The 27,052-nt window shown below is 40.8% G+C and overlaps 1 protein-coding gene across 3 annotated transcripts in view; it reads right to left on the bottom strand.

The window, feature by feature from the left end:
* LOC121946801 (adenylate cyclase type 6-like) overlaps positions 1–26,165 on the bottom strand; it is a 49,178-nt gene extending 23,013 nt beyond the window's left edge. Inside the window, exons 1-3 of one of the 3 annotated variants that reach the window (XM_042491558.2) lie at positions 25,955–26,165; positions 20,760–21,024; positions 19,704–20,643 (exon numbers count right to left, since the gene is read on the bottom strand). In XM_042491558.2, the coding sequence (XP_042347492.1) occupies positions 19,704–20,643; positions 20,760–20,779 (960 nt within the window). In that variant the 5' untranslated portion in view covers positions 20,780–21,024; positions 25,955–26,165. Of the gene's footprint in view, positions 1–19,703; positions 20,644–20,759; positions 21,025–24,382; positions 24,541–25,726; positions 25,881–25,954 lie in introns of those variants that run through there. The other 2 variants (XM_042491561.2, XM_042491560.2) reach the window with 2 other exon arrangements.
* Between the last annotated feature and the right edge of the window lie 887 nt (positions 26,166–27,052).

Consider the following 27,052-nt stretch of genomic DNA (forward strand, 5'->3'; position numbering starts at 1 on the left):
TGATATTTGGAAGGCCATTTCTGCCATTTGTATAAAAAAGGAAAAAAAATGAAAGACAGGCACCTTGTATTCTAATGGACAGACTTACAATAAACATCCTGGAGCCACGCCGCCACATGACTAGTCGTGGACGACTAAACAAAGGAGTGGCAAATGCAACAATGATATCCACCCGCCCATCATTTGTTCATACACATCAAGCCTCAGCAGCAACAAAACACCTCAGCTCCACATCCAAACACTCATCTCGAGTCTGTATCTAATAAAACCCCTCTGAAGCTAAAGACTCAAAGTTGGACGAGTAGGCGAGGACGAGAGGAGCACTAATGGAACATTCAGAAACTTTATTTATAATTTTTCTCCTCTTTATGATGGATTTAACTCAGCAGCCATTAACTTTAGCAGGAAGTCTCTGGTCCTGACAGTGCGTCTATAAACACTGACTTTTAAGGCCATCAGGCCCCTTTTCAGACAGTAACAAAGTGCGTTCTTTGAGGAGCAGAGAGCAATGTGAGGGAATGTGGATAAATGGGACATTTAACAGCATCCTACAAGAAGGTGAGACATGTCATGTACCTTGATATAACGCTGCAGAGCCTCCGATCAAAACTTTTGTATTAGCATGGCTACTTGTATGTAAAAAAGGTCCTCAGCTCTACAGAGCTGTGTAACAGCTTTTAACTCATTGTTTGGGTTTTCTGGCCCTCAACTTTTCTGTTTTGGAGCCCTTTCTCTGCTGCAGCCATTGTTTAGCCAAAGCAGGCGGACAAAGTTAGTGACTAGCTGGTGAATGTATGGAGCATTTAGCATATACAGACCCAGATATTTCCCATAGGAGTTGGTAGAGAACAAAACAGAGAAAACAGTGAGTAAAAGTTGGACTTAAATTTGCCAATGCAAAAAAGACCAAAAACACAACTCAAAGTGAATGGAAATGTTGCTCCATAACTGCTGGATGTAAAAATAAGCAACTCTTTGCACCAAATCATCTCAAAAGGTCTAAAATATGTCAGTGGGCTTAATTTCTCATTTGTCTATTTTGTGCCTCCTCGTCCCCCCTCTCCTCTGTCCTCCTGCCTGTGATCTGGAAATCCATCTCAGTGCGCCATCTTGAAGAAAGTCTCAATTTTTACCAATCTCAAGGAGATCGGAGGCTTGCCTGAGGAGCTACGAGGGAGGATGCACAGGTTTGTCCTTTTCAGAAGTCTTTGCAGTACCGCTGATGTGTTAAAGAGATGTTACACACAGCTGGTAATGCAGCTGTGCCACAGGTCATATTTAGTAGGGGTGTAACAATGCATCATTCTGGATCAATGTATTGATTCAATGATTAAACATCATCGATGGAAAGTCAAAATAGCAGCCCATATTGCCATCTTTAGGGATACGTCTTTATTTTAAAATTACGTGTCACCACCTGCTAGTAACAGGCAGAAAATGGCAATCAGCCCAGAAAAGACAACAAGAATATTTAGTCTGCTCTTTGGGAATAAATCAGAAGTTTAGAAATATTTTGGATTTCAGAGAAATGACGGGTCAAAAAGCAAATCACATACCATATGTACAAAATGCCATTGCAAGATAAAACACTTGAAACATGCCGAACTTGGCTGCGGATCTCACTACACTAACTTGTTGCTCTCACTACGGAATTAAACGCTCAGTTTCAATAATGTTAGGCTGAGCAAACCTGCGTGCAGGCTGAAATTCAACAGTGCTGTTCTGTCCGGAGATTCTGTGATTTAAACCAACGATGAAGTAAAACTAGTAATACAGATATATATTACACTGTGAGTAGAGGAGGAGTCAGCTGGCCACTACTATGGGTGTAAATCAAAAGTTTCATCATGTTACGATATGGCATTAATTCCATGGACAATAGCATTTGCTGATATCATGAAGTCTTCCACAATACAATTTTGATTCAACTCAGTTCAGGGGCCTGCGATCAACACGAGACCATGTCAATAAATATTCTCATTGTTTAACATTATCTGCCTGCTGCTAGGTCACTTGCACTGTTGAATGAATGTTTAAGGAAAGACGTGGACAGCAAAGATGTTACAGACGTGTCATGGGAATTTTAAAATAAAAGTGTCTCTTAAAGGTGATGATATGTATTGATGTTTTCACCTTGCCTCTAAAATGTATTTATGATCACTGAATCAATAAATCGATCCAGATAATTGTGTTGTTACACCCCAGCTGCAATGCAAAAGTGCTTAAGCTAATAATGGGTGACTGGCAAAAACTACTGTTTTTTCGATGACCCTTGATGGTTATTATTGAGCCAAATTGTATACTTTTGTTAAATGTTCTTGTTGTTAAGCCACATTTTAGTGTGTTTATAGAGTCAATTTAAAGTGTCTTTTACTGGTCACATTTATGTCCAATAATTTTTGGTGTCTTTTAAATAGAAAATAGCATTGTGGCAGACTTTTTGATATTGACAAATATACAGTTATCCAAAGAATTGATATAATATCATATCATGATGAAACTTGTGATTTTTAAAATCTTTTATAATAATAACTTTATCTATATAGCACCTTTAAAAACAGAGTTTACAAAGTGCTTCGACAAACAATGCAAAGCAGGAAAGGGATACATAGATGCGAAACAACAACAGAAAACCAAACAGTCCTACCGCACACGAGCCAGAAGAAACTAGGGTAGAGTTAGGATAAAAATTCAAACCAGATGACAAAGAATGCAAGAAGCAGGACGTATAATGTCAATATAAAATAATATAAAGAAATAAAACAAAAAACAAAAAAAACAGAAACAATCAAAGCAACCACAAATAAAAGGAAATAAAATTGACAAAACATAAATTTAAAAAAGATAAAAATAAATAAAAGATAAATAAAGAAAATAAATAATTTTTAATTGGTGTCACTCTCATTTTATTGAATGTCTGTTGCCTCATCTCCTCTCTCCTTGTGTCTTATCCTTGCCTCCTCTGCTTTAATCTCAGGTTTGAGGGACTAAGTCCCGAGAAGAGGAGATGGGGAAAGGAATCAAGGATGTACAAAATGTTTTGTTTTCAACTTTGTTTCCGCTGCCCTCAAGTGGCCCAAAGAATCCTGTGATTGCAGGTTAAAGGGCCAACATACAGGATCAACAGGAAAAACAAATATAGTCCGTCTGTGCAATGAAGCAGCTAAACAATCCTCTCCAACGCAGACAGTAGGATGTGACTAATAGTCAGCACTCACAAGCCAATTCCATTTCAAACGAGCTTAATCAAACTGCCCGAGCTTTCCGGATGCTGCACGGTCCTTCTTTCAGAACGTCAGCCGGGTATCTCTTTTCTTGTTTTCTCAGCATGTTCACACAGCAGCAGGCGACCTGACCCCACCCTGCTCTCCAACACCCAGCTCTCATCACAGAAAGGTGTGTGCGTGCATGTGTGTGTGTGTGCGTACATACATGCACAAAATTAGCAGGTCAGGAGAGATCTTAATATTTTCCCCTGACGCCCAGTATTACTACTGTACCCCTTAATTTACTCAGACCCCTCACAAGTCAGCTGACAGAATGAAAATTTCAGAGGCTTAAAGATGAAATGAATCTGAAGCCCAGAGGCTCTTTGAGGACATGAAATTTATACCTTAAATCCCTTAAGTTCAATAAAAACATGCTTTGTCTCTTCAATCATTCGCACCGTCAGTTTAGAAGTTGTTGATATGCAAAAAACGAGCGCTGCTTTAATGTGTATGCAGGTATTATGTTCACTTTCCTGACTTAATACTCCCGTTAGAGAGCTCATTTTGAAGCCAGCAGTCATTATAGACCTTTTATGTGTGGAAGATGGAGATGTGATGATGGTGGTGGTTTTATATATAACCCAATGTTGTTCAAGAGTCTCTCTCTCTTTCTCTCTCTGTGCTTCTTTCTCAGTCTTGTGAAAGGTTCTGCTTAGTGTTGGCCCGAGACTCACACCCACGGAGACTGTGAATTATCAGAGATGGCAGCGCAGCTTTCACTTAGCAACTATCACCCACATTCCACAGCCTCGCTCCAAAGACCTGCAGCCCCCCACCCAGGTTCAGGGAGGGTGCATCATGGGGACCAGATGAGGAGGGATGGAGCGGGGGGGTAGTGGGTGCAGGGGTGGACTGATGACTTTGTCCTACAGGCTCATTTCACCGACATACCACAGTCAGAACATGCTGTATCTCTCAGAGTGTTCTGGTTGGCTCCTTACCAACACATTGTTTTTGCTAGCAATTAATAAATATGTCAAGTGTCAGATAGACGAAAAAATGTTCAAGTTCAAAGGGCAAAAATCCTAACCAATTCACTGTCTGTCTTGCACAGCACCTTTAATAATATGCAGATTACAATGATAAAAGTAGCAGATTTACCATCGAAACTCTGAGTAATTTTTGAAAAACAGTCTGTTCCTGATTTTAGACAGAGGAAGACAAAAGCAAACTCATTTCTAGCCATTCATTGGCAATTTTGCAGGTTGAAATAAAAACTGTCACCTGCAGATTCAGCTGCAGCTAGTTAGCTAAACATCAGTTCCCAGAGTTGGTTGAAAACACCACCACCTGCTGATTTTTTAATGCCTCAAGCTGACGAGTTTTAATCAGAATCAGAATCAGGTTCATGGCCAAATAGGTTTTCATATACAAGGAATTTGCTTTGTATTATTGCATTACATGAATGTAAGTTTCTTTACTAACGCAGGTCTGTAATATAACAATAGTACAGCTCGCAACAGTGTCTTATTGCCATCATTTCTCTTGTTCATATTGGTGGTGACAGGAAACATCAAATAGGCATGCATGCTTTTGCCACAGCTCGACCAAACTGGCCTCCACATTTTCCATCCACCTGAAGCATCATGTCTCCATGGCACTTTCAGATGTTCAGTTTGCCACTTTGCTGAGGCGCAGTGAGAATAAAAGGCATTAACTTTGGGGTATTAACTCTTGGCTCTGCTTCAAATGTGCGAGAGCCTGGCAACAGTTGACCAAAATTTCTGACATGTCAGAAATTTATCCGAATGCCCGACAAAGCTGAAATTGGGTCAGACTCAAAAATGAGTTGTGCAGCTCAAAATCAGGTCAGAATTGGGCTCAAATCATACAGTGTAGGAACTGACAGATTATCAGCCTGGACAATTATTGGAGCTGATATTTTGCATTTTGCCGATTATCTTAATCTGCATTTTATTTTAATGATTGCCGATAAAATTAATTAAAAAGTGCAAAGAGTCAGCATGGGAGTAGCAGAGTAACTTTTACTTAATAAACCTTCAGGGAGCTTTCAATTTTCCTTTGACTATAAAAAATTGCAGGGAACTTGTTGTATATAATGTTGAAAGATTCAGTTTTGATTAAATATTTGCTATATTTGCTCCAAATATCGGTTATCAGTCTCATCAAGTACTAATAATCTCTATTATACTGGCCCTGAAAAACAAATATCAGTTGACTCATAGTACAGTGTATGCACGGCTTAGTGTGGTTAGTTAACAATATGCTTACTCTTGTAAGTGCTGGATAACTGTTGTATGCAGTAAGTTAGTCAGTCCAACATGCTAACATGCTCGAATTTTTTGCTTCTGGGAAGGTTAAAGAAATAGACATTGCCCTAAAACTTTTTAAATGACAAATATCACCCATACTTAAGTCGTATAAACGAGACCTTAATGTATGGAGAGATTAAAAACTCTACAGGCCTGCTGTGCCTAGTTACGGTTGCTAAGCCATGATTGGACGATCCCTGTTGTGTCAATTAATCGACTAATTCTTTCAGCACTGTTTAACTTCAAATGGTTTGGAGCTGTCTTGGACTACAGGGGTCACTTGACTACACTGAGAACAAACATTTCATGCTTATGGAAAAAAATCATTGTCCAGAAAACTGTGTGGAGAACAGGACGCTGATTTTTTAAGACCTTTTCCCAGAGGGAGCAATGACTGATGGGATATTGTTGTTGAAACGGAGCCAACGAGAGTGCAAGTCAGAGCTCATCGGCCTTTGAGGAGCATCTGGAACTCCTTAGAACATCTGTGTTAGATCAGGCTCTGTAAAACACGCTCCAGCACCCCAAACACAATGACAGGACTTCACTCGTGACAAAACATAAGTCTCCTCCGTAGGTTGCCCTTTATCTTTCTTTGAGAGCGTCAGTTATTTATTTCCATATTCTTTCATTTCATTTATTTTTTCCTGCCTCCTCCCACTCTGACTCGCGCTCACTGTCACTTTTAGCCTTTGTAAAAGAGTCTGTGTGTGTGTGTGTGTGTGTGTGTGTGTGTGTGTGTGTGTGTGTGTGTGTGTGTGTGTGTGTGTGTGTGTGTGTGTGTGTGTGTGTGGTGAGTGTGTGTGCAGTGCCAGGCAGCTGCTGGGTTTGTGTACTCAGCCTGAGCCTCATGTCTACACACAGCTCGCACTGCCCTTATCTGAAATGACCAGAACCACATCAACAGATAAAGAGTCGAGCCCCGCCTGCGCACTCTGCCGGGTGGTCTGTACACTGTCTGGAGGTGAGCGTCAACCGGCTGCGGCTAACTGAGACACACTGCAATTAAACATTTGTGCCTTAATGTGGAAAAAAAAATCCCATTAAAAATAATAATCTTTAAAGCTGTGGTGAAAATATATTTTGGAGCACAATCACCTGTACAGTCTTGTCATTTTTCTAATTTGTGATGAACAGCAGGGAAGAATTTTGTCCTTTCTCACGAAATCATTTTTCCAGGACAAAATCGATCAGACTGTTTAAACTGGAGTTCTTAGTTTCTAAAATCTGTCATCATTGCCACTGACATGAAGCAGTGTCATTTGAACAACACATAAATGCACCATTGTGAGGCGAAGACACAAAATATATTACATTTTGCTCCAACATTTACTAGTTCTTTGGTAGTTTAATTTCACTTAAAGTTTGCTTCCATTGCAATGAACGACAAGTGTTTGGATTTATGGGAAACAATTTGCGGAAAATGTTTAAAGGGGACTTATTATGCTTATTTTCAGGTTCATACTTGTATGTAAGATTTCTACAAAAATCTAAAGTTTACATGCTTTCATGGTCAAAAAACCCCTTTTCCCCCCTCATACAGTCTGTGCTGGACCACCTGTATTCATCCTCTGTCTGAGACACTCTGTTTTAACACCTGTCCCTTTAAGACCACTCCAAAAAGCCTAGTCTGCTCTGATTCGTCAATGTCTTAGCGTCTCTATGCCGTCATTGCTGTCAGGGAATGACTGTAACACCTCTAACATACATCAAGCGAGGGAAATCTGGTGGTCCAGATATTCTACAAGCGAGCCTAAGCAACCGCTTGCCGTCGCTCATTTGCATCACGTCCAGTTAGGAAGGAGTGCAACAGAGTATAGCGGTACTTTCTACAGTGAAAAATCACCAATAAAAACTTTCAAACCAAAATCTTCACAGCTGGACATTTTCCAACAGGAACATGATCCGAAATCAGGGAGAAATTAACAACATAGGCAACTAAGATTACGTGTTTCCATCACGTTAGCATGTAGTTGTATTTAGCAGTGTAGGCTACATAATGTGTAGCAACAATGCGCAGTAGCATGCCTGGAACAGATGACCGTGTAAAGAAACCCTGAACACTAGGACATCATAGCCAGGGTAGAAAAAACATTGTAAACTGTGTATTCAGAATAACCTGAAGCCTAAGGGATTAAATCTACATAACTTTACATCCCTATTTGAAACTTTGGCCATGTTTAATATTAACACCTTTTTTTGTAACACAGAGAAACATAATAGGTCCCCTTTAAAAATTATGGATATATCAAAATGATATCCTCTTTCACATTGAACGAGGATATTTGTCTCATCCATACACACTTGGCTCTATTTATTTCTGGTAAAGAAAAACAAAAAAGGAGGTTGACATGGAAACTTTTCATTATGCTGCTTAGATCTGTGTCCAAATCCCCCCCGCATTAACTGTTTCCTGTAACACTCAACAGGTCACTCATTGGTCTATAATGAGCAGTAAATTAAGATTTTGCATCATGGAGTTTTTTTAATCTATCATGGGAATATTTGAAAGGCACTATAACATAAATGTCATTAAATTTCCAAAGAGTAGCAGCTATAGTGCATTTAAGAGTAAATACAAAGTGATTTCGGACATAGCCTTGAGTCTGACATTTCAGTTACTGTAGCTCCGGAAATAATTTTAACGGAGATTTGTTCAATCATGACACATCTAGATTTGTTTTCTCATAAGCTCATAGAATAGATTCAGTTTATTGTAGAATGCATTAGCAGCTGGAATCTTGCAATCTGTGGAGGAAGTTGTGTATTTTATGTGCATTTAAGTAAAAAAAATATGTTTCTAAACAAGCCTGTGATACAAAAGATAAATCACAAAAGAGCAGGAAATGGGGAGACGACATTTTATCTGTTCCCTTAAAACAGGAAATGGTTAGAATGTTCGGCAATTGTTTCTGCTCCCCAAAGGGTAGTTTATTCAAAAAGCCAGTCAATATTTTTTTTATTAAAACAAACATGTTTTTTTTTAAGACCAACTACAAGGAAAATCCAAATTTTAACCTTGAGCAAAGAAGAGAACAACGCCACGGATGAGCACTTCCCTCTTGGAGCTGCTTTGTGCCACTGACAGTGTCAACAACACGAGTTTCTCATGTCAAACACCTAAGGAACCAGTACCAGCAACTTGTAGACAATGGAGTATCAGAAGAGAAGCAGGTATAGCTACATATCGCTATTTTGCAATTTAAGATGCTGTTTCACTTCAACTTTTCAGAGCTGGCAACCAGGAACAGAGTTCATCTAACATTGTCAACACATTATTAGCTGTTTGATATTGTAGTTAAGTTATCTATTATTATCTATCTGTTATCTATTACCGTATTGACGCCTCTAACAAGAGTTTTGCCTGAACCTGATTGGGCCCAACCCAATCCATCACGTTAGGCCGTAATTTGTAAACATACCTGCAGTTGTAATTGGGTCAGGTTCTCGACAATCTCCCAGTGTTAGAGCGTTCGCTTTCCATGCAAATTAAACAAACAAGTTAAGTTTCATTTTCACTGTGCTTGGCACTCTGATCTATGCACTGCCGTTAACAGAGTGTGGCTCTCTGAATTGAATGGTATATTCTGAAAATGACCCAAATTTAAGGATGGTCCAATGCAGTCTGGAGCTTGGAGCAGCTATTTGCGAACGCACCTTGCATCACAAATGTCTATTACTGCATCAAAAAATGTTCACATTGACATTTCATTGTAATAAACATTTAAAAATTTAAAAATGATACAAAAAAATAATTTTCGAATTGAGATTTGGCCCAAAATTGCTGCTGTGGTTTGGGCTTGGGTTTGGGCTTGTAAAGAAACCACTGGTTCATGTAAGGTCAGGTCTAATTTATGGGCTCAATCAAAGCTCTATTTTTGTAGAGTCGGAGGTGAGTGAGGTACCCTCGAGCTGCAGGCGAGCAGCTGAGGTGTGGGTTTAGTAGTGGACTATGTTGCATGTTCATAGTTCTGTGCATACTAAACAAGGCAAAGGTATAAAGTTATGTCTAAGCCATTTTAAGGCAGGAGGGGATTTTTTTAATTGAAAAAATGTCTAAATATATAATTTTTAACACTGATTACACTGCTACATCTCCCCTATCACCACTGATAGTTGTGAAGAAATATTCTTTTCTTATCAACATAAAAGTATGAATCATGACACAAAGATGTCTATAAATAGTTCTATTTCTTCACCTTTCTGCATTTCCTTCTGCCGTTTTAGACATCTTTGAGTATTTTAGAAACTATGCTCTGAAACACAAGACCATGCACATAACATAAATAATGCACAGCCAGGTGTGGGACTTGAAAAGTAAAGCCAGTTATCCTGATCATACTGGCCATGTTCAAAAACATTTTTCCTCAGTCATGTTTCTGTAAACAGGAACGTGCTGGGGGTCCCAACGCTGAACAACTACAAACCACACACATATCTGCTGGCAACCAGGCGGGTGTGACTTCTGTGGAGAGAGTGTGACTATTAAAGTATTTTGGCATCCGAGTTGCAAACGTGTTTTTATCTAAATAACAACAAAAAAAGAGGGGAGTTCAAGATAATTAATTTCTTCACCAAGTCTTCACCAATTTTTTCTCGAAGGCATGAGACCCCTGCAGGACGCTGCGTCTTACATGCTGTGGACAGACAACAGGTTCAGGGATAACTGCTGTGATTAGACAAAAAGCCTCTTAGAGGAGGTATGTCAACATTAGAGGAACATAAAAGAATTGTAATTAGCAATAAAAACAATTATCTGTGCCCGAAAAAGAAACTCATATAAATAACAGACCCATATGAGGTCAGTTATTTAAGCCAGAGAGCTTTCTTTAAAAAGTGTGGCCCATAAACACGTCCTGCGCTACAGACATGCACAGTCATAGCAAGCTGACCAGAGATAAGCTTCCCTGAACCACACAACTGACAAACAACATCCTGTGCATCCCTCCTCTCGACTCCCTACCACCTCCACTCATATGACCTCTCCTCTGTCATCGCCATGTTTAATTATGGACCGTCTCATTTCGACAGCAGGGGGGGAGGAAAACAAAGCACGGATCTATCAGTGCAGCCGAGCAGCAGCGTGTCTAGAAAGCTCGCCACCCCACCGACATCGAGGTCCTCGAGCTTTCTGATTCTCAGAAGAGAAAGTGAACAGCAGAAATCAATTTTGACCTGAATTTTTTTTTTTTTTTTACTTGAAGCAACGGTTACCAAACTGTACGCCAGCAGGCTGAACTGGGTCTGCTGGCTGCTTGAGTCGTAGTTGTTTCCATGGCAACCACTGGACCAACTGAACACAAGCACTGAGGGAGACACTTAGCAATGCTGTTTATCCCCCATCATTCTCAGAAGTGATGCTAAACTGATAACTCGTTTTTCCAGCGCTCTTATTGGTCCACAGATTGGCGGTGGCGGTATGTGTGTGTCTCGAGTGTGTGTGTGCGCATAAATCTGCATCCATGTAATCCTCATATATGTAAACACAGGCAATTAGTGAGATGTATTTATATAGAGACACAATAACAGCAATGAGGAATCATATTGTATACAGACATATCCTTACTTAAAAAAAACATCCACTGCTGGAAAGATGATCTTTTAATAAAACTAGGATATCTGTGCAGCAGAAAGATGCGAATACTTTTGAAGATGGTGCTACATGACCAGAGAAAAATTAGAAAACGGGCGCTTTTGCTCAACAGGTAGCAAATCACAACTACCAGAATGCACCAGACTAACAACTGCTCAAGCTGGTGGGTGATGTAATGCGAACTGGTATGTGTGAAACAATGGTAGCCAGCAGGCAAGAGACAATCTCGTATTACATTACAACATTTTAAGCAAAAAATAGACAATGCGGTGACAAAATCTTGGTTCATATTTGTTCAGCTAGGCTTGAGGGATATCTGATTTTTCATACCTTCACTGGGGTAAACAATATATGAGTGTGCAGCCCTAACAACCAGACCGACGGCGAGTTTGGTACTTACTTTCAGCTTTTCACACTAATACACAATAGGAACACACAAAATGTTTAGAAAGGTAATTTCATTTTTTTTTTCCGTTTTTCCAACGATCACCTCGTTTTTCCAACGATCCTGCTCTAGTTTGGTTGAAATAAATCCTTAACTCACCAAGTTAAATACAGATTTCTAGTTAGATTAAAAAAAAAATTAAAATGCCGTTGTTCCCCAGTCTTTCTCTGCCTGCTGTTTACAGTCCTGTAACTTCTCCCTCCACCACTAGGTGTTGCGGTGTCTTTCAGCTCAGCTGTCTGTTCCACCAGTAGAGACCTGAGACTGAGCTCTTATGGTGCGTGCTGTGCACTACATACAACAAGTTTAATAGAAGAGAGAACAGAAGAGTGCCTGTATTTATGATGCTATTAAAAAACAAAAACTTCGGGATTTCTAAATACCCTTGTATACCATAATACCATGATACTGCCCAAGCCTATCATCGGCACTGCTCAGTTTTACTGTTTGATCTTCAGTCTTCATTTTCACTGTGCAGGAAGCAGTATGACGCCCACTTCCTATTCACAAACTTTCACCATTACAGCAGAAAACAGCTCTATAGGTCTGTCTCTTGATTTCACTTCAATTTGCATCATCTGGCAGAGTTTCACTGTGGGGGGTATCTAGACACTGATTAGATGGAAGGAATTTTACTACAGTTCATCGACACCAGGGGTACGCAAACTTTTTTGAAATACCTGGAGGCCAGCTGCTTGTCATGTCATTTGGGTTATTAAAAGAAAAAAATCACAAATGACACAAAACGCAACTTTTAAGTGAAATAGTATTCAACTTTCGACTGCTTCTTAAAGCTGCAGCCCTCGCTGTCGACGTGCTTCTTTACCGTGGCCATGCCTGCTACGTTACAGGGAAGATCTGCTGTTGGGTAACTGTTAGTAAGCTTCATTACCACCTGTTTATGAAAACACATTAGTTTTGCCTAAGTAGTTCCTACTGGGTGCATGTCTACAAACTGTATGATTGTCCTGCCATCATGAGGTAAATGGAAAAAAAAAATCATGCTTATTTAACCAATATTATGTTAATATTATAGTATATTTTGAAAGACAAGCTGAGGATATCTTTGAATCAATCTGAGGACCACAACTGGCCCCCGGGCCAGAGTTTGGACATGACGGATCTACACATATTGTTTTGATGCAAAGCTGGTTGAAAATCACCAAAGTCTCCCTTCAAATTTGATACACTGCAACCTATCCTTTGAGTAAAGCTGCAGTGTGTGTGTGTGTGTGTGTGTGTGTGTGTGTGTGTGTGTGTGTGTGTGTGTGTGAGCGTGTAGGTGATCCCATCAGTCAGCACCCATCCTGGTCGTGAGCAAAGTGTACATGTGACAGGTGTCCTCGTTAAAATGCTACTGCCGCGTTAAACACACAAATTATTTATCAAGGAGGCTGTGGAAAAGGACTGCGTGGGGAGAATATCGGATTCTCTTCCGATCACACCGCCTCGCCTTCTCCTCCCTCACTTACACGGGGGTGTCTTATTCTATAGCTGCATCTAGGCACAGGTGATCATCGCACACTGACGCTTCCTCCACTGGGATCTGAGCACCAGTCCCATCTTGATGCATGATGCACACAAGGTTATTTGAGCACCGGGAGCTGCTGTGAAACTGTGAACAGCTGATACAGTTGATACGGTGTGAGATTTTCTCTGATTAAAATGCCTCTCTGTGTAACATCCTGGAAATGTGAAAATTGAGTAAACAGCCATTTGGAAAGTTTGACGTGAGCAGACTGAGCGCATTACTACATAAGCGGTACATTATTATTTAAACTCTATTCCCTTATCTTATCTACTGAATAAAAAAATAAAATCTTTAAACACTTAGTGGGAGCTTGACAAGGAGACCAGGGAAACATATCGACTGTCCCCTGACCCAGAGTCCATCTTGTGGCCTGATTTGCCCTTTGTGCCGTTTAATGGGCTTTTAGGGGCTTAACCCAACATCTCTACTGTGGCCAAAGATCAAAGATCCATCCCAAAATGCATTAGCTTCTGCTTCATTAACGTGCAGCGGAAAAGGATAAAGAAATCGTTGTAGTATCTGTGAATGTACAGTATTAGCCCTCGGGGTTTATGTGAGAACGCAAGCCCATGTGTATGCAGAGAAAAGTGGGTTAGAGTGACCTGCCTGTTGCTCTGACGCAGGCTCTGATAAGACTGTCCCATGTGACGCAACAGTTAGCAGAAACGCCAAGGGCTGGGTATTTTTAGGAACCAGTCTTTGACCTCTCACAGCACTTGTGTCAACAACATCCACACAACAATGCTAGCCTTTGTCGGGGACCATAAAGCAAATAACGGGGGGATGAAGAATGTACATTACGACGAGTCTCAGTGACAAAATTACAAAAAATGTCATCGGAAAGGATCAGAGTGTGCATGAAAAGCAGCATAGCAGCATCTATAAAACACACTTGGGCGCATTTTTCTGATTTAATCCTGGACAGAAGCACGCACTGTACATGTCACTCTCAAACAGACACCCACACATGCTGGCAGGACAATAGTTTTGTGATGTTCCTTCCTAAAGAAAACAAACAGCAGTGATCTGACAAAAATTGAATAGAGAGGAAGGTGACAACAATAACAAAGCATGGGATGGTGTGTGTGTGTGTGTGTGTGTGTGTGTGTGTATTGATGGGTGGCTGGGTGGGACATGCACATGTGTATGTACTGTACTGCTGGCTAATTGATTTCAGCTGAGGAGTCTGAGGATCAAAGACGTTGTGACAGAAAAAAGCAGCAGAGCGAAGCTCGAATGTAACATGACGTCTCCATCACAAAACCACTTTGGCTGGTGTTTGTTTTAAAAGCAGTTCTGTGTATAACAAGGTGGTCGAACTCTTATATACTGTAGTTATGGTGTGAGCGGGTACAATAAGACAGTCCACATGAAGCTAAGAACAGACACTCGATTCTACTGTACGCAGCTGTAAAAACACACATACCAACCAACGCCAAGAGCAATACAGCTTAGGAAACAAGCAGCTGGACTGCATGTTTTGAAAGGTTTGATGGGATTAAGGGCCATAAATTTCAAGAGACGGACATGAAATACTTCTTATGTAGCAGGCAGACACCATCAAGATGTCTGCAAGGGCCTCAATTTACATGACACACAAAAAAAAACAAGATACAAGAAAAGAAGTATACTACTTATACTAATATTTGATTTCATACACAAACATTGCTAATTTTATAATTACAGATTTATGTGATTATATTAATGTATATTTTTGCCATGAAATTCTGATAATGGTATTTTTGATATACGGATATTCTAGAAGTTCTAAAGTAAACTATTTTTTACAGCTGTTCTGTCTTCAGTTTATATTCTTTGTGAATGAAGCTGGTCTTTTCCTTTTGTGTTTTTAAAAAGACTTCATGGTAATAAATGATCAAATGGACTGACAAGCCATTTTATGAGGTCTTTTTATTATGGTTTTTAATTTCTCTAGTTTGGATAATTTCTTTTGCATAAGTAGATAGTCAAACTATACAAAATATGTAACACAAATGTCGCTAACATGTAGACACAGTAAGTGCGTATGGCCTCACTCTTTTAGCAAGTCAATATTTTAAGCAGAATTTAAACACTATGCAAGGTTTTCCTAGGAAACAATGTAAAGACTCATACGAAAGTAATTCCTCGCAATCATCACGTATGAGCCACTATAAGTATGTGGGAGTATATTTATCTGCAGAGACTCTGGACTTTTCAGCACATTTCTGGTCACAGCGCACAGGTGAGGTACTTTATAAAAAGGTAGCAGTCAGATGCCAGATTGTAAGCAGCATGCATCCAGTGAGAAGCTAAGAAAATTGCGGACACAGTGCCAAATTCACAGCACCATTCCTGCATACACCTTCAATTTAAAGTCTAGTGTGTGGGATTTCGTGGCATTTATGAGCAATGGCTACAGATTGCAGCCAAATGAAACTTCTCCCATGTGCCACTGCTCTGGCTGACACGAAAACGCGGAAATACAAATAGCCCTATTTAGAGCCATTGTTTCGTTTTCTGTTCTGGGCAACTGAGGAAACAACATGGAGGACTCCATGAAAGAGGACCTGCTCTGTATGTAGATATAAATTTTAATGTAGCAAAAACAAGATTCTTATTATCAGATGATTATACACTACTGAAAACATAGGTATGTATATTATATTCCATTTCCGCCAATATGTCACCCTAAACACTACACACTTGACCTTTAAGACTTTTTTTTAGAAAGTAAGTACACACTATGTAAACTGAATGCTACGCTGCACAATAACTGGAACATCATTCGTTACAAAAACAAAAAACCCACAAAGCTGGATCAAGTGAAGATCTTCCATCTTTGAGGCTCCTGAGAACTTGGTATTAAATCTTGAATATTTATGGGAAAGAAGAAATATTTATGACTACATAAGAAACAATCAGAATTAAAGTTTGTAAATAATAAACTCTTAATTTATTTATATTAATGTTTAACAGTCAAAAACTCAATTAATCTGCTTGATTAATCGGCACTTTTTTGAGTGGGCTTTGATCAGATTTGTTTGGCTGAGACTGGACAGCATAACGTACGTGTCATTACTTTTTACACAGCAAGCCCCAATTTCAAACCTGAGAGGGTGAAAATGCTCAGAGAAAACACAAAAAAAACATTGTAAATCTCTCATGTTAAGTGACCAAATCTGTTTTAAAATAAAATAGTGTTTTTACGTAGGACATGGCTTGGAGTAAGATTGGTTTGCAGGGCTTTTGCAGCTCTCTTGCGTATTTCTGAGTTCATCTAGGAGCTGCCGTCATAGATGCGGTGATCAGGGTAACACTGATATTGACCCCTGACCTTTGGCCCTGTGTTTCTAAAAAAATTAAAATGGGTGAAGCCGGTTCTCTGCTTTCTTAGAAAGCTATCAATAAATATTCATGTATTTGTGTTAATGTCTCAGACATTTCTGCTCTTACTGTATATGAACTGTGAGTTTGAAATAAAAAGGAAAATACAAGATTTTTGGTAAAAGGCATTCTACCCCCCCTCAATAGCTGCTCAGTTATTTAACTCAGCAATCCACTAAGCTCATGAAACTACAGTTTGATATACAAATAAGACAAATATTTATTTTATGGATGATTAATCAGCACTCATACTTTTTCAGAAATCAACTCATGAGAAGGAGAAATCCAACTGCACATGTTCCCTCTTAATTCCCTGTTTAAATCTGCAGAGCCGGCAGACAGAAGATGGTGATGAAAAGACAGAAAAGAGGATGTGGATTTACACCATTCTTCACACACAACTTCATCATTATCTGTACCCATCAACACCAGCGGAAACCCTGTGAGGTTAATGAGTTATTGGAGAAAGAGGAAATACTTGCACACAAGCGTGAAGCAGTGATTGATGACGCTGTTTTACTGTGTCACATATAGTACACTGGCGACCTTAGGAATAAACAGCACTGCCGGGCTGCAGCTATCTCATGACATTCATTCGCTCAATGACGGCAAACAATGTTGGCGTCTGTGATGGATTGCACTATAGTATATCATGCATGATGTTACAGAGCACACAGAGTTCCCACGAATCCCTAACCTCATCCTATTCTTCAGTAATTAATTTATAATCACAATACTGAAACAAAGTGATTTGTCTTTGAGCGACTGGTTTGGGTTGTTGTTGTTGTCTAGCTAACACGTGAGAGGATATGTTACTGAGTGCATACCATACAGGAATGGCAGAGACATTACAGTGACAATCAGTGATTCATCATTAAGTCCTATATCCCCCTATTGTTTTCATCTAATGGCTTCCCCATTATGTTGTCCATAACTTTTCCCCAAGGAGACGACAGTTGTAAAGCAGCTATGGTTGCACAGACAGCGAGCATCCACCATACTGATTGCCCCCCCACCACCACCATCGCCACCGCCAGTCGGCCTCACCCTAGTCACCCCACCCTTGGAGAAAAGTACAAAGCGTCCCTTGTGTGAGAGCACAGAGACCTGAGTGATACTGCTTTATATCATGGTATTCTCTCACTGTCACACTCACACACACATACAGCCGTCCAGCCGGGGCGTTTCATTCAGCCTGCTGACCTTCAGCGGGCCCATAGGTCCTTGGCATGATGCACAAACAACACGATCCATAAGCCCAAGAATACATGTAAATACACAGAAACAACATGGCGACACATACCACAGCAGAGCAATGCTGCATCCGCTGTGTTACAAGTTCACATGGTATAACACACCTCCTTATCATGACAGGAGACATTTTATATGCCCCTGGACATGTAACGTAGCGACATGTCCAGTTCAGGCAAAGCCACAGCATAATGGGTATTCCTTGTTACAGCCATAACTTATCACTAGATATCACCATTGACAGATTCCTGATGTATCAATTACTTATCAGTGTTTTCAATTTTCTAGCACTTAAAGTAGCTTCATGTATTGATGTGTATGTATTTCACCGGTATACAGAGAGTCCGCACGTAAAACTAGGCTGTCTATGCTGTAGAAAGACACAAACACTTTTGAAATTGGTGCTACATGACCAGAGAAAACAGAAAAAAAATATGCTTTTGCTCAAGAGTCAGAAAACCTATGACTATCGGAATAAAAAACGTGCCTTATCAGACCAATAAGCACTCCCACTGGTGGGTGATGCAATGTGGACTGGTCCATGTGAATCAATGGCTGTCAGCGGAAAAACAACTGTACATCACGATCAAACATCGGGCTTAAACATGTTTCTGACAAAATTTTTGATAAGAAATATGCAACTCGGTAACAGAATCTTGGTTCATTTTTCCTATGACCTGTAGCGCTCTTTATCAGTCTAGATTGTTTTGGTGTGACTTGCAGAGTGTCGGACATTTCAGCCATAAAAATGTCTGCTTTCTCTCCAATATAATGGAACTAGATGGCACTCAGCTTGTGGGGCTCCAAGCCCCAAGAGCATACATTTGAAAAACTCAACAGCAATGTCTCTTTTCAGAAATCATGACCTGGTTACTCAAGATAACCCATAGAACTTGTTGTGAGCAGTACTGTGTAGGAACTTTATTTATTTCTTTACCCAACTACACCTACCAACTGTATCACTGCGCTGAAGGAAGTGTGCATGTACTGAAGCACACCTACTCAATATTTTTAAATTAACAAAAAAAAAAAAACCCAGCAACCTTACTATTTTAACTCATATTCAGAGTTCTCATTGACCCCTTTTTTAGCCATAGCAGTAGGGATGGGCATCAAATGGGGCAACACCCGGTATCAAACGGGCCCTGGTGGCAAAATTATTAAAGATGTTAAATTAGATTCGTCTCCACTGTGATATTAATACGTTTATATCGTGACTTTGTTGTAAACATCCATGTTGCTGTTCTAGAAGCAACATTTAGTTATATTTAAAAGAATATATTTTAAAATATATTTAAAAGCAATTATTTAGTATTGAAAAAGAGACGGTAAGAGTATTGATAAAGAACTGCGCCAATTAGGAGAATCGATAAGAGTAGTAGTATCTATAAAATCCTAACAATACCAATCCTTACACAGCAGGCAGCTGTTTTCAGCAAAAGTTAATGATAAACCTATATGCTGTTCTGCCCAACACCAAACGACACACAAACAAAGCTGGTACCTTGCTGGTGAACAAAGAGAAGGATTTTCCAGCTGAAGAGCCACACATTTCCCTCAGAGCTGGTGGAGACCAAAAACAGAGCTAAAAGGGCACTGATTATTGGACTTACATTCATCAGGTGGCCGGAAAGACAACTCAAAATCAATGCCAGTGATGCCCTGTGTCTGCTGGATGTGTAATGACTAGATTATATTGACTTAACAGATAAATCTATCACAATGACTAGAACCTGTTCACCCTCAGAGGCAGTTATCAGCTTTACACAGGAAGTTTCAACTTCTCCACTACCACTTCTAACTCTCTTCACTCAGTAAACTGCAGGAAAAACTGCTGCTTTACACTGTCTGAGGTTTAAACATAACAGAGAGGCAAAACAAATGTAGAACTGCCAAAAACAGTTTCCATCCTGTTCACCATCAGTTCAGGTTAACCAGTAAAAAGTCAAACAGTCAGACATCAAGCCTCTCTTACCTGTTTCCAGAGGAACTGGTCTTCCTGATTGATCTGCCAGGTGGTGACCACGTGTATGATGGAAAGCACTGCTCCACTCAGCACCGCCGCCCTCATCCTCACAGGCAGCAGAGTGTAGATGATGTAGATGAAGAACACGGACCACCAGATGCCTTCTGAGGCGCTCCTGGGAGCCACCATGAGCACCCCAAACACCTGTACTGTCAGCAAGACTCCGATTACCAGGTAACTGACCATCCACATGTAGTCCTGGTGGAAGCCATTGCGGTTGCAAACCACCATAAGAGCCATAAAGAGTGCCATCGCCACTGACAGGGCTGACGAGTAGGCCACGTGAGGGGCGGCGTGGACACAGTGGAAGGTCAGCATGATGCCGCACACGATGACAAGTACCCCCATGAGCATGGTCAAAGAGCTCTGGTTCAGCCTGAAGAAGTAACGCTGGTATAGGCGCTCCAGTTTTCGGGACTGGAATTTTTTCGACTGGAACACCTGCACCACCCTGAGCCAGCAGTCCGCAGCCGTCACCACCCCTGCTGCACCATTGGGACCATCGTCGCCCATGTCCCCGCTTCCTCCGTTACATCCCCCTTTCCTCCCTTTCAGCTCCCCGTCCTCAAAGCCCAAGTCGACCGACTTTAGCCCCACCCCTTCCCCGGGAGCCCCTCCCCTCTTGCCGTAGTGGTCCTCCTGCCATCCGCAACGGACGCCGAAGTTGCCCCCGCCTCCCACGGCCCCCGCCACCCCTCCGCGGTGGTGCTGATGGAGGGGGGCTCCAGAGGGGGGCTCCATAGCATCCGGGTCCCGCAGACAGCTCATGTAACGCGGGTTGCAGAGAGATGAGCCTCCCTTCCGTTTGGACTTCTTGCCATTGCGCTCCCCCCACGCAGTCTTGCGGTCGTCCACTCTGGCGACTAGGAAACCACTGAACCAGGACATTCTGTGTGAGCAGAGAGAGGAATGTTCAGCACAAACAAGTCAAAGACAGATAACAGCACTGATACCACGTGGGAAGACTATTTCCTCCTCTCTCCACCTGTCAGAGTTGTTCATTACCTGTTGGGGTTCTGGTACATGTCCCAGCCCTTTCCTTTGCAGCCGGTTCACTCATTTATCCCCGTGGACAAAATTTTGAAGAAGTGAGGAGGGGTTTGTAGAGGCCACGCTGCAGGGTCGCAGGGTGGGACAGAATGGATGGGGTCGAAAGACGCACCAGTCGCTTCACAAAGCTCAAGATGTGCCGGGGCCGGTGATCAGAGACCAAGGTTAATGATGAGACCAGTCTCTGCTGCCAGGCCTATCTCCACGGCTTCTGCTGGATCTAGAGGAAAAAACAAACAAATACAGTAAATTATATGAAAGCACTAGGGTTGCAACGGTATGAGGCTTTGACAGTGCGATAACCGTTTCAGAAAATATCATAGTATTACAGTATACGGTATTAAAAAATTAGTATTATCTTAATTTAGTGCTATTACTGCTTAGGGCAAGCGGGATTTCCAACTTTTAAGGACTTTGAAATGCCACTTTTAAGACAAATTTTTACCATAGTCAATGTTGAAGAAAAAAAAACATGAACTAAAATCAATTATTTAAGGTTAGGAAGAATTTCATAGTATTTTTTAAATAAATATTGAAAGATAAAACGTGACTTTATGGTGATGTTAATGCAAAAGACATTTGGTAAATTATTATTAGTAGTATTTATTTATTTTTGAGGTACCCATTATTTTGAGCTTTTGCAATACAATGTCAGAAAAAAACTATTCCTTAAAATTCTACTTCTCCTGTCTGAGCATTTTTAAGACTTTTCTAAGACATTTTGATGCCAACAAAGACCTTATATTTGAGATTAATTGATTCAATTCCTTTTAAGACTTTTTAAGGATCCACGGGAACCCTGATTATTATCAGCTACAACTGAGAATGAAAACAGATTTTTTTTTTCATTTTTCTTTTTTTTTTTTTTTTCCAATAGTAAATATACATTTTATGATAACCGTAACCGTCAGTAAGGAGAAGCATCAGATTATGACAGTAATGTGGTTGTCTTGTCCGGCCAGTTGATGCTATTAATGAACAGCCTTGACTCACATTTAGCTCTTTAGGTTGTTAGCATCTACTTCATATATATCTGACAGGCTATAAAATGCATCCTTGTCTGCTCAACAAAATAAATCTCATTTCCTGGATAACAGGACACACTTGAGATTTCCTCTCATAAAAATTGAGACAGATTCATAGAAGAAGAGTAAGGTACTTCCAAAACTACAGGGGCGGAGGGTGGGGGGTGGGGGGTGGATACAACCCAAAATAGCTTAAAGGCTTGGGGTTTTTAAGGTGAACCAGAACTTGCTCGATTTGACCCCCGTGCAAAAAACACACCCTCTGCTATGAACACATAACAGTCAGGTTGGCTGAAGATAAAGAGCGACTCCTTCCATGCTCTGTTTATTATCACAATCAATGATAAACGACAAGTAATAAATACAGATAAATGCCACTGGACCACAGGACACTGTCAAGACAAATATAAAGACAGCGATGGGAAACACAGCATGACAGGATCTGTGAGCCCTGCAGCAACAAACCAAAAGTTGTTTCGAAATTACGAGAAAAATCAAGCCACTTCCCTTTTAACATTATACAACATACACATCACAGACATACATGTAATAGTATCAGCCTGTTATTGCTGGGTGACATCTACAATATATGTAGAGATTCCCTTTGAGTACCAGAGAAGAAGAAAGTTTCACCTGTGAATGAAACAATTTTAATATTCTACTGACCATCTGATCTTAAACTTTGAAATAATTCCTTAAAAATGTCTGCTGGATATCACTGTCTGTTTGACAGATAATGTGGAAATACACTGAGTTTGTTTTCAGTTCTTGTTCAAAGGACAGTTCACCCTAAAATCAAAAGTATATATTTTTCCTCATACCTGTAGCACTATTTATCAGTCTAGATTGTTTTGGTGTGAGTTGCAGAGTGCTGGAGATATCGCCGTAGAGATGTCTGACTTGGCTTGACTATAGCGGTGCTCAAAAGGCCAAAGAAATACATTTGTCTCTTTTGAGAACTCATGACCCGACTACTAAAAAATAACCCACCTTTTTATAAGCAGTTTCACGTAGGAACTATTTTTTTCTACCAAACTACACCTGCCAAGTGTATTACTGCATAAAAGGAAGCGTGAATGTACTCACGCGGGGCTCACGAGAGGCTCGTGCTGCGTGAGATGTAAACATTAATTGCTTCATTCTTGGCTGAGCTGTAACGTTGGCCAACTCAGTGGTGCATTACGTGAGCTAGCAGTAGATGCACGCTTCCTTCTGAGCTGCGCTATGGTCGGCTGGTGTAGCTCAGTAGAAAGAAAATATATGAAACTGTTCACAACAAGGTCTGCGAAAGAGACATTGCTTTCGAGCTCCTTAAATGTATTTTTTCTTATTGCGCTCGGAGCACCACAAACCAAGTGCCATTTAGTTCAATTACACAGGAGAAAAATCAGACATCTCAATGGTTGATATCTCCAGCACGAAAACAATCTGCAACTCACAGGAAAACAATCCAGAGCGATAAACAGCACTACATGTAAGAGAAAAAAAATAGTTTTGATTTTGGGGTGAACTGTCCCTTTAAGACCGTACCATCATTGCATTAAAGCTTGCATCTGATATTCTATGTTTCATAGATATTGCTTGTTATCCCTTGCAGCTGTATGAGTACAGAAAATCGTGTCTTGTGAGCCAGTGTGGGCTGGGAACCTCTGAGTGTATGACATTCACTTGTGTGTGAGTGGGGACGCATTAAGCCGACTGGGAATCGATCAGACGAGACTGAAAAACATTAAATACAGTTCTTTTGTGTTTCTATTATCAGTTACATTTATTCAGTTGTGGTGGGCCGCCGCTGACTCTGTAGTTAGGGCCACAGCAACGTCTGCCTTCATTTCCTTGTACAAGAAAATGAACCCAATGAGTTCATTACAGCTTGTATTTAAAATTTGGGAAATAGAGAGCCCTGGTATCAGATTGTGAATCTGTATCAGCAGATAACTTGAGTTGAGGTATCGTGAGAGGAAAAGTCAGATTTATGAGGCTACGTTGTGGTTATAGCCCTGACAGAAAATACCTCAAATATCCCTCTAATGTTCTCTGGGGACTTAAATTAAGCATTTCTTTGTTATCTAATCGTAGGTTTATTCTGACCTGGTCACATTTTATAGTATCTATATCTCCAATACTACTATAATAACCCTACAGCATTTCTTAACCCTCTGAAACCTGGACTGACATCATTTTTCCTTTGCTGCATTCAGACGCCTCTCAGAAGCATTTAAAGCTTTTAAATGCAGCAAATTGGTTTGATTTCTTTCAGAAACATGGGGGGAAAGCCATTTATCAACTTGGAATGAAATATCTCGCAAACTGCAAACGATTAGTAAATTTAGATTTCTTCTTTTTTTGAGGGTGAAAAATTAAAACATGGGAAATAAAGGCAATTATGAACTTGGAATTGAATTTCCCACAAACCGCAAAAAAAAGAGTAAAAGGTGGAAAATGACCTGGAGAAGGTTAATAGCAGTCATGATAACAGTAGAGTAGTTTTCGTCCTGATTGAATTATAAAACGTGCACATATGCCTGAGCAACTGCTACCAGCTGATCTTACCGGGCCTCTAGACGCCCTGAGCTCCACGCAGCGCAGAGAGACACGCAAACGCAACGCAGCCGCTTCTGCCGCCGCCTGCTCGACCGGCATTTTCACCGGAGAGGTGCGCTGTGTTGTTGAGGCAAAAATAGCATTTCCACGCTATATCTTGTCTGCATGCGCCTTCTCTGGCACGTATCCGTCCAAGCCTTATCCCTCCTCCCTGGATCGACAAGATTCAAGGAGAACCAGCCCCCCTCTCTCTCTCACACACACACACACACACACACACCTCCCCTCTCCTCTCCTCCCACCTCCACCTCCTCCTCCCCGGCTGCGTCCCTCACTCCCCTGCACAAGGTCGACCAGCTTGTACCCATTTGCAAACGTCGCGGTGTTGCCAGCCGCTTGGTGTGTGTGTTTGCATGGTGCTTGGCTGTACTCTCCGGTTTCCCCCACTAGCGTTAGGAGAGGGGAGGGGAAGCGGGGAAGCGGAGAAGGGAAGGCGGGGGTGACTGACTATTCCTAGGGGACATTTGCAACCGGACAGCCGCTATACACTGGCGTTACAGTCACAACCAGCGAGCAAAAAAAGTCATTCACTGAGGTGCTTGTTCCAGTAAGACATGCTGTGCATGCATGTATCTCTCTGTGTGGCTCAGCTGTCAAGATATACAGATGCGAAAACGAACCAATTAAGGATAATCAAAGACATGCAACGCGTTGAATTGCATTTTTTTTTCCTTTTCTTTATCATGTGCGGATGATTTATTTGTGATCCGGTGTATAAATGCCATGCAAAAGCAGGCCGTGTGTGAGGGCCCGCATTCAAACAGCGTAGGCTTCTTGTTACATAACACCATGGCCTATGTGACAACCATAGCGGGGACCATAAAACCACTCCGTTGAGTCCGGTTGTCCAACTTAAGACCAACACACGCATCTGCTGGCGATTTATTTTTGTGCAAATGTCCTTCAGGCTGCAGTAATGCAATGGCTTTGCAGAATAAACGTACTGACAAACACGAGTCTTGGGTAAATAAACAGATACAAACATGTTATTGCTGCTGCACATTCCTCAGCATCAGTCAATGGATGGAGGACTAGCGGCGGATAATTCTCTAAAACATTCACAAACCCCATGTGTTTGCTCAAGTACATGTAGGTGTTTAAACTTATGTTATGAAAAATATCTGCGGCTGAATCATTATGAGCATCAGATGCGTCCTGCAAGTCTCTGAATGTAGCCCATTAACATCCCTCAGGACTGTCAGCTGGGATAAGAAACACAATGATGCAGCTCATGTTATTTTCCACACACACAGATATGTTGTTATTGGCCGACAGTGGAAAACATGTACTGACCGTGGATCCTTTGCCAGTGTGAAGCGGAGGCCTTACAGCAACTGTTGCCAGCTATGTCATTCACTCCGGCAGACGTGGTGTATTGACAGAGAAGTGGCAGAGGCGTCTACGGCTCAGTGCAACAGCGTTTGAGACGTTTGTGTGACAGGAGAACATATATTATATATGTCGGCCTGCAGTGTGCAGCAGCAGCAGCAGCAGCAGTTACAGTCAGAAAGACGGACTCACCGTGATCATCTTGTTTCCCCGACAGGACCGCAGCGGACAATCCGATTCGGTGTGGTTGTGGGTCGGAGCGGCCAGGGTGGAGGACCATCTGTAGCCGAGCTGTCCAAGGATGGTCCGGTTAAATTGGTCACCCTGTGGTGGATCTCCTCCTGTCGTCTTCTCGCTCCACTCCCTTTCCTCTCCTCCCCCTGACCCTCTCGGCTCCAAGCACCACTGTCAAGACGGGCAAAACACAAACATCACACTTCCGGTTATGGTTTTCAAATTAAAATCGTTATATCAAGCAGTAGTGGCGGAAGTACTCGCAACTTATAGGGTTGCAAATTGTAAGTACTTTCCTTGATCGGTAAAATTAACAATCGATTAATCCTTGTTTGAAGAAAACAACACATAAAAACTTTGATTATTTCAAACAAAACCAAATGCGTTTTATTCTGTCAAAGCTCACAGTAACATATTGCATATATTTTGACATTTCATAGCCTTTCAGTAAAAAAGTTAAATTTCACGTTTGATTAAACTCTTAATGAGCAATTAATTGATCAATCAATTTATTCTAAAAAATAAAATTATTGATCATAATAAATAATAATAAAAAAGATTATTAATTATTAGTAATCTAATTATATTAAATAATTCTAAAATAAAATAAATCTGAATGTTATTATCATCCCTACCTGCATCATTTGGTAAAATTATTTTTACACTTATAGAAATAGCCTAATGAAAACACCGATACTTTCATGTCTTGGTATTAAATATAAGGCTACATCTCAGAGACAGTTAGCGTAGCTTTGCATAAAGACTGGTAACAGGGGGAAACAGCTAAGGGATTGTTTGTTCTTTATGAGAGAGTGTTTTTATTTTAGCTTAGGGAGGGGAATATATTCTCATAAGGTTGCTTTTTAAAATAATAATAATAATAATAACAATTTTAAACACACTCTGAACCCCAGAACACACTAGCAGACTTGAAAGGCATGTTTGTTTATTTCTTATTGCTAAAGTTACACCATTTACTGTAACAAGAAACTGTAAATGAAAAACATGATCATTGGGTCTTAAAATTTCTGACAGTCCTTGAACACGTTATATGTC

The sequence above is a fragment of the Plectropomus leopardus genome, chromosome 9 (assembly GCF_026936395.1).
Source record: "Plectropomus leopardus strain MGB_pleo_1.0 chromosome 9, ASM2693639v1, whole genome shotgun sequence".
Taxonomy (NCBI): Eukaryota; Metazoa; Chordata; class Actinopteri; order Perciformes; family Serranidae; genus Plectropomus; species Plectropomus leopardus.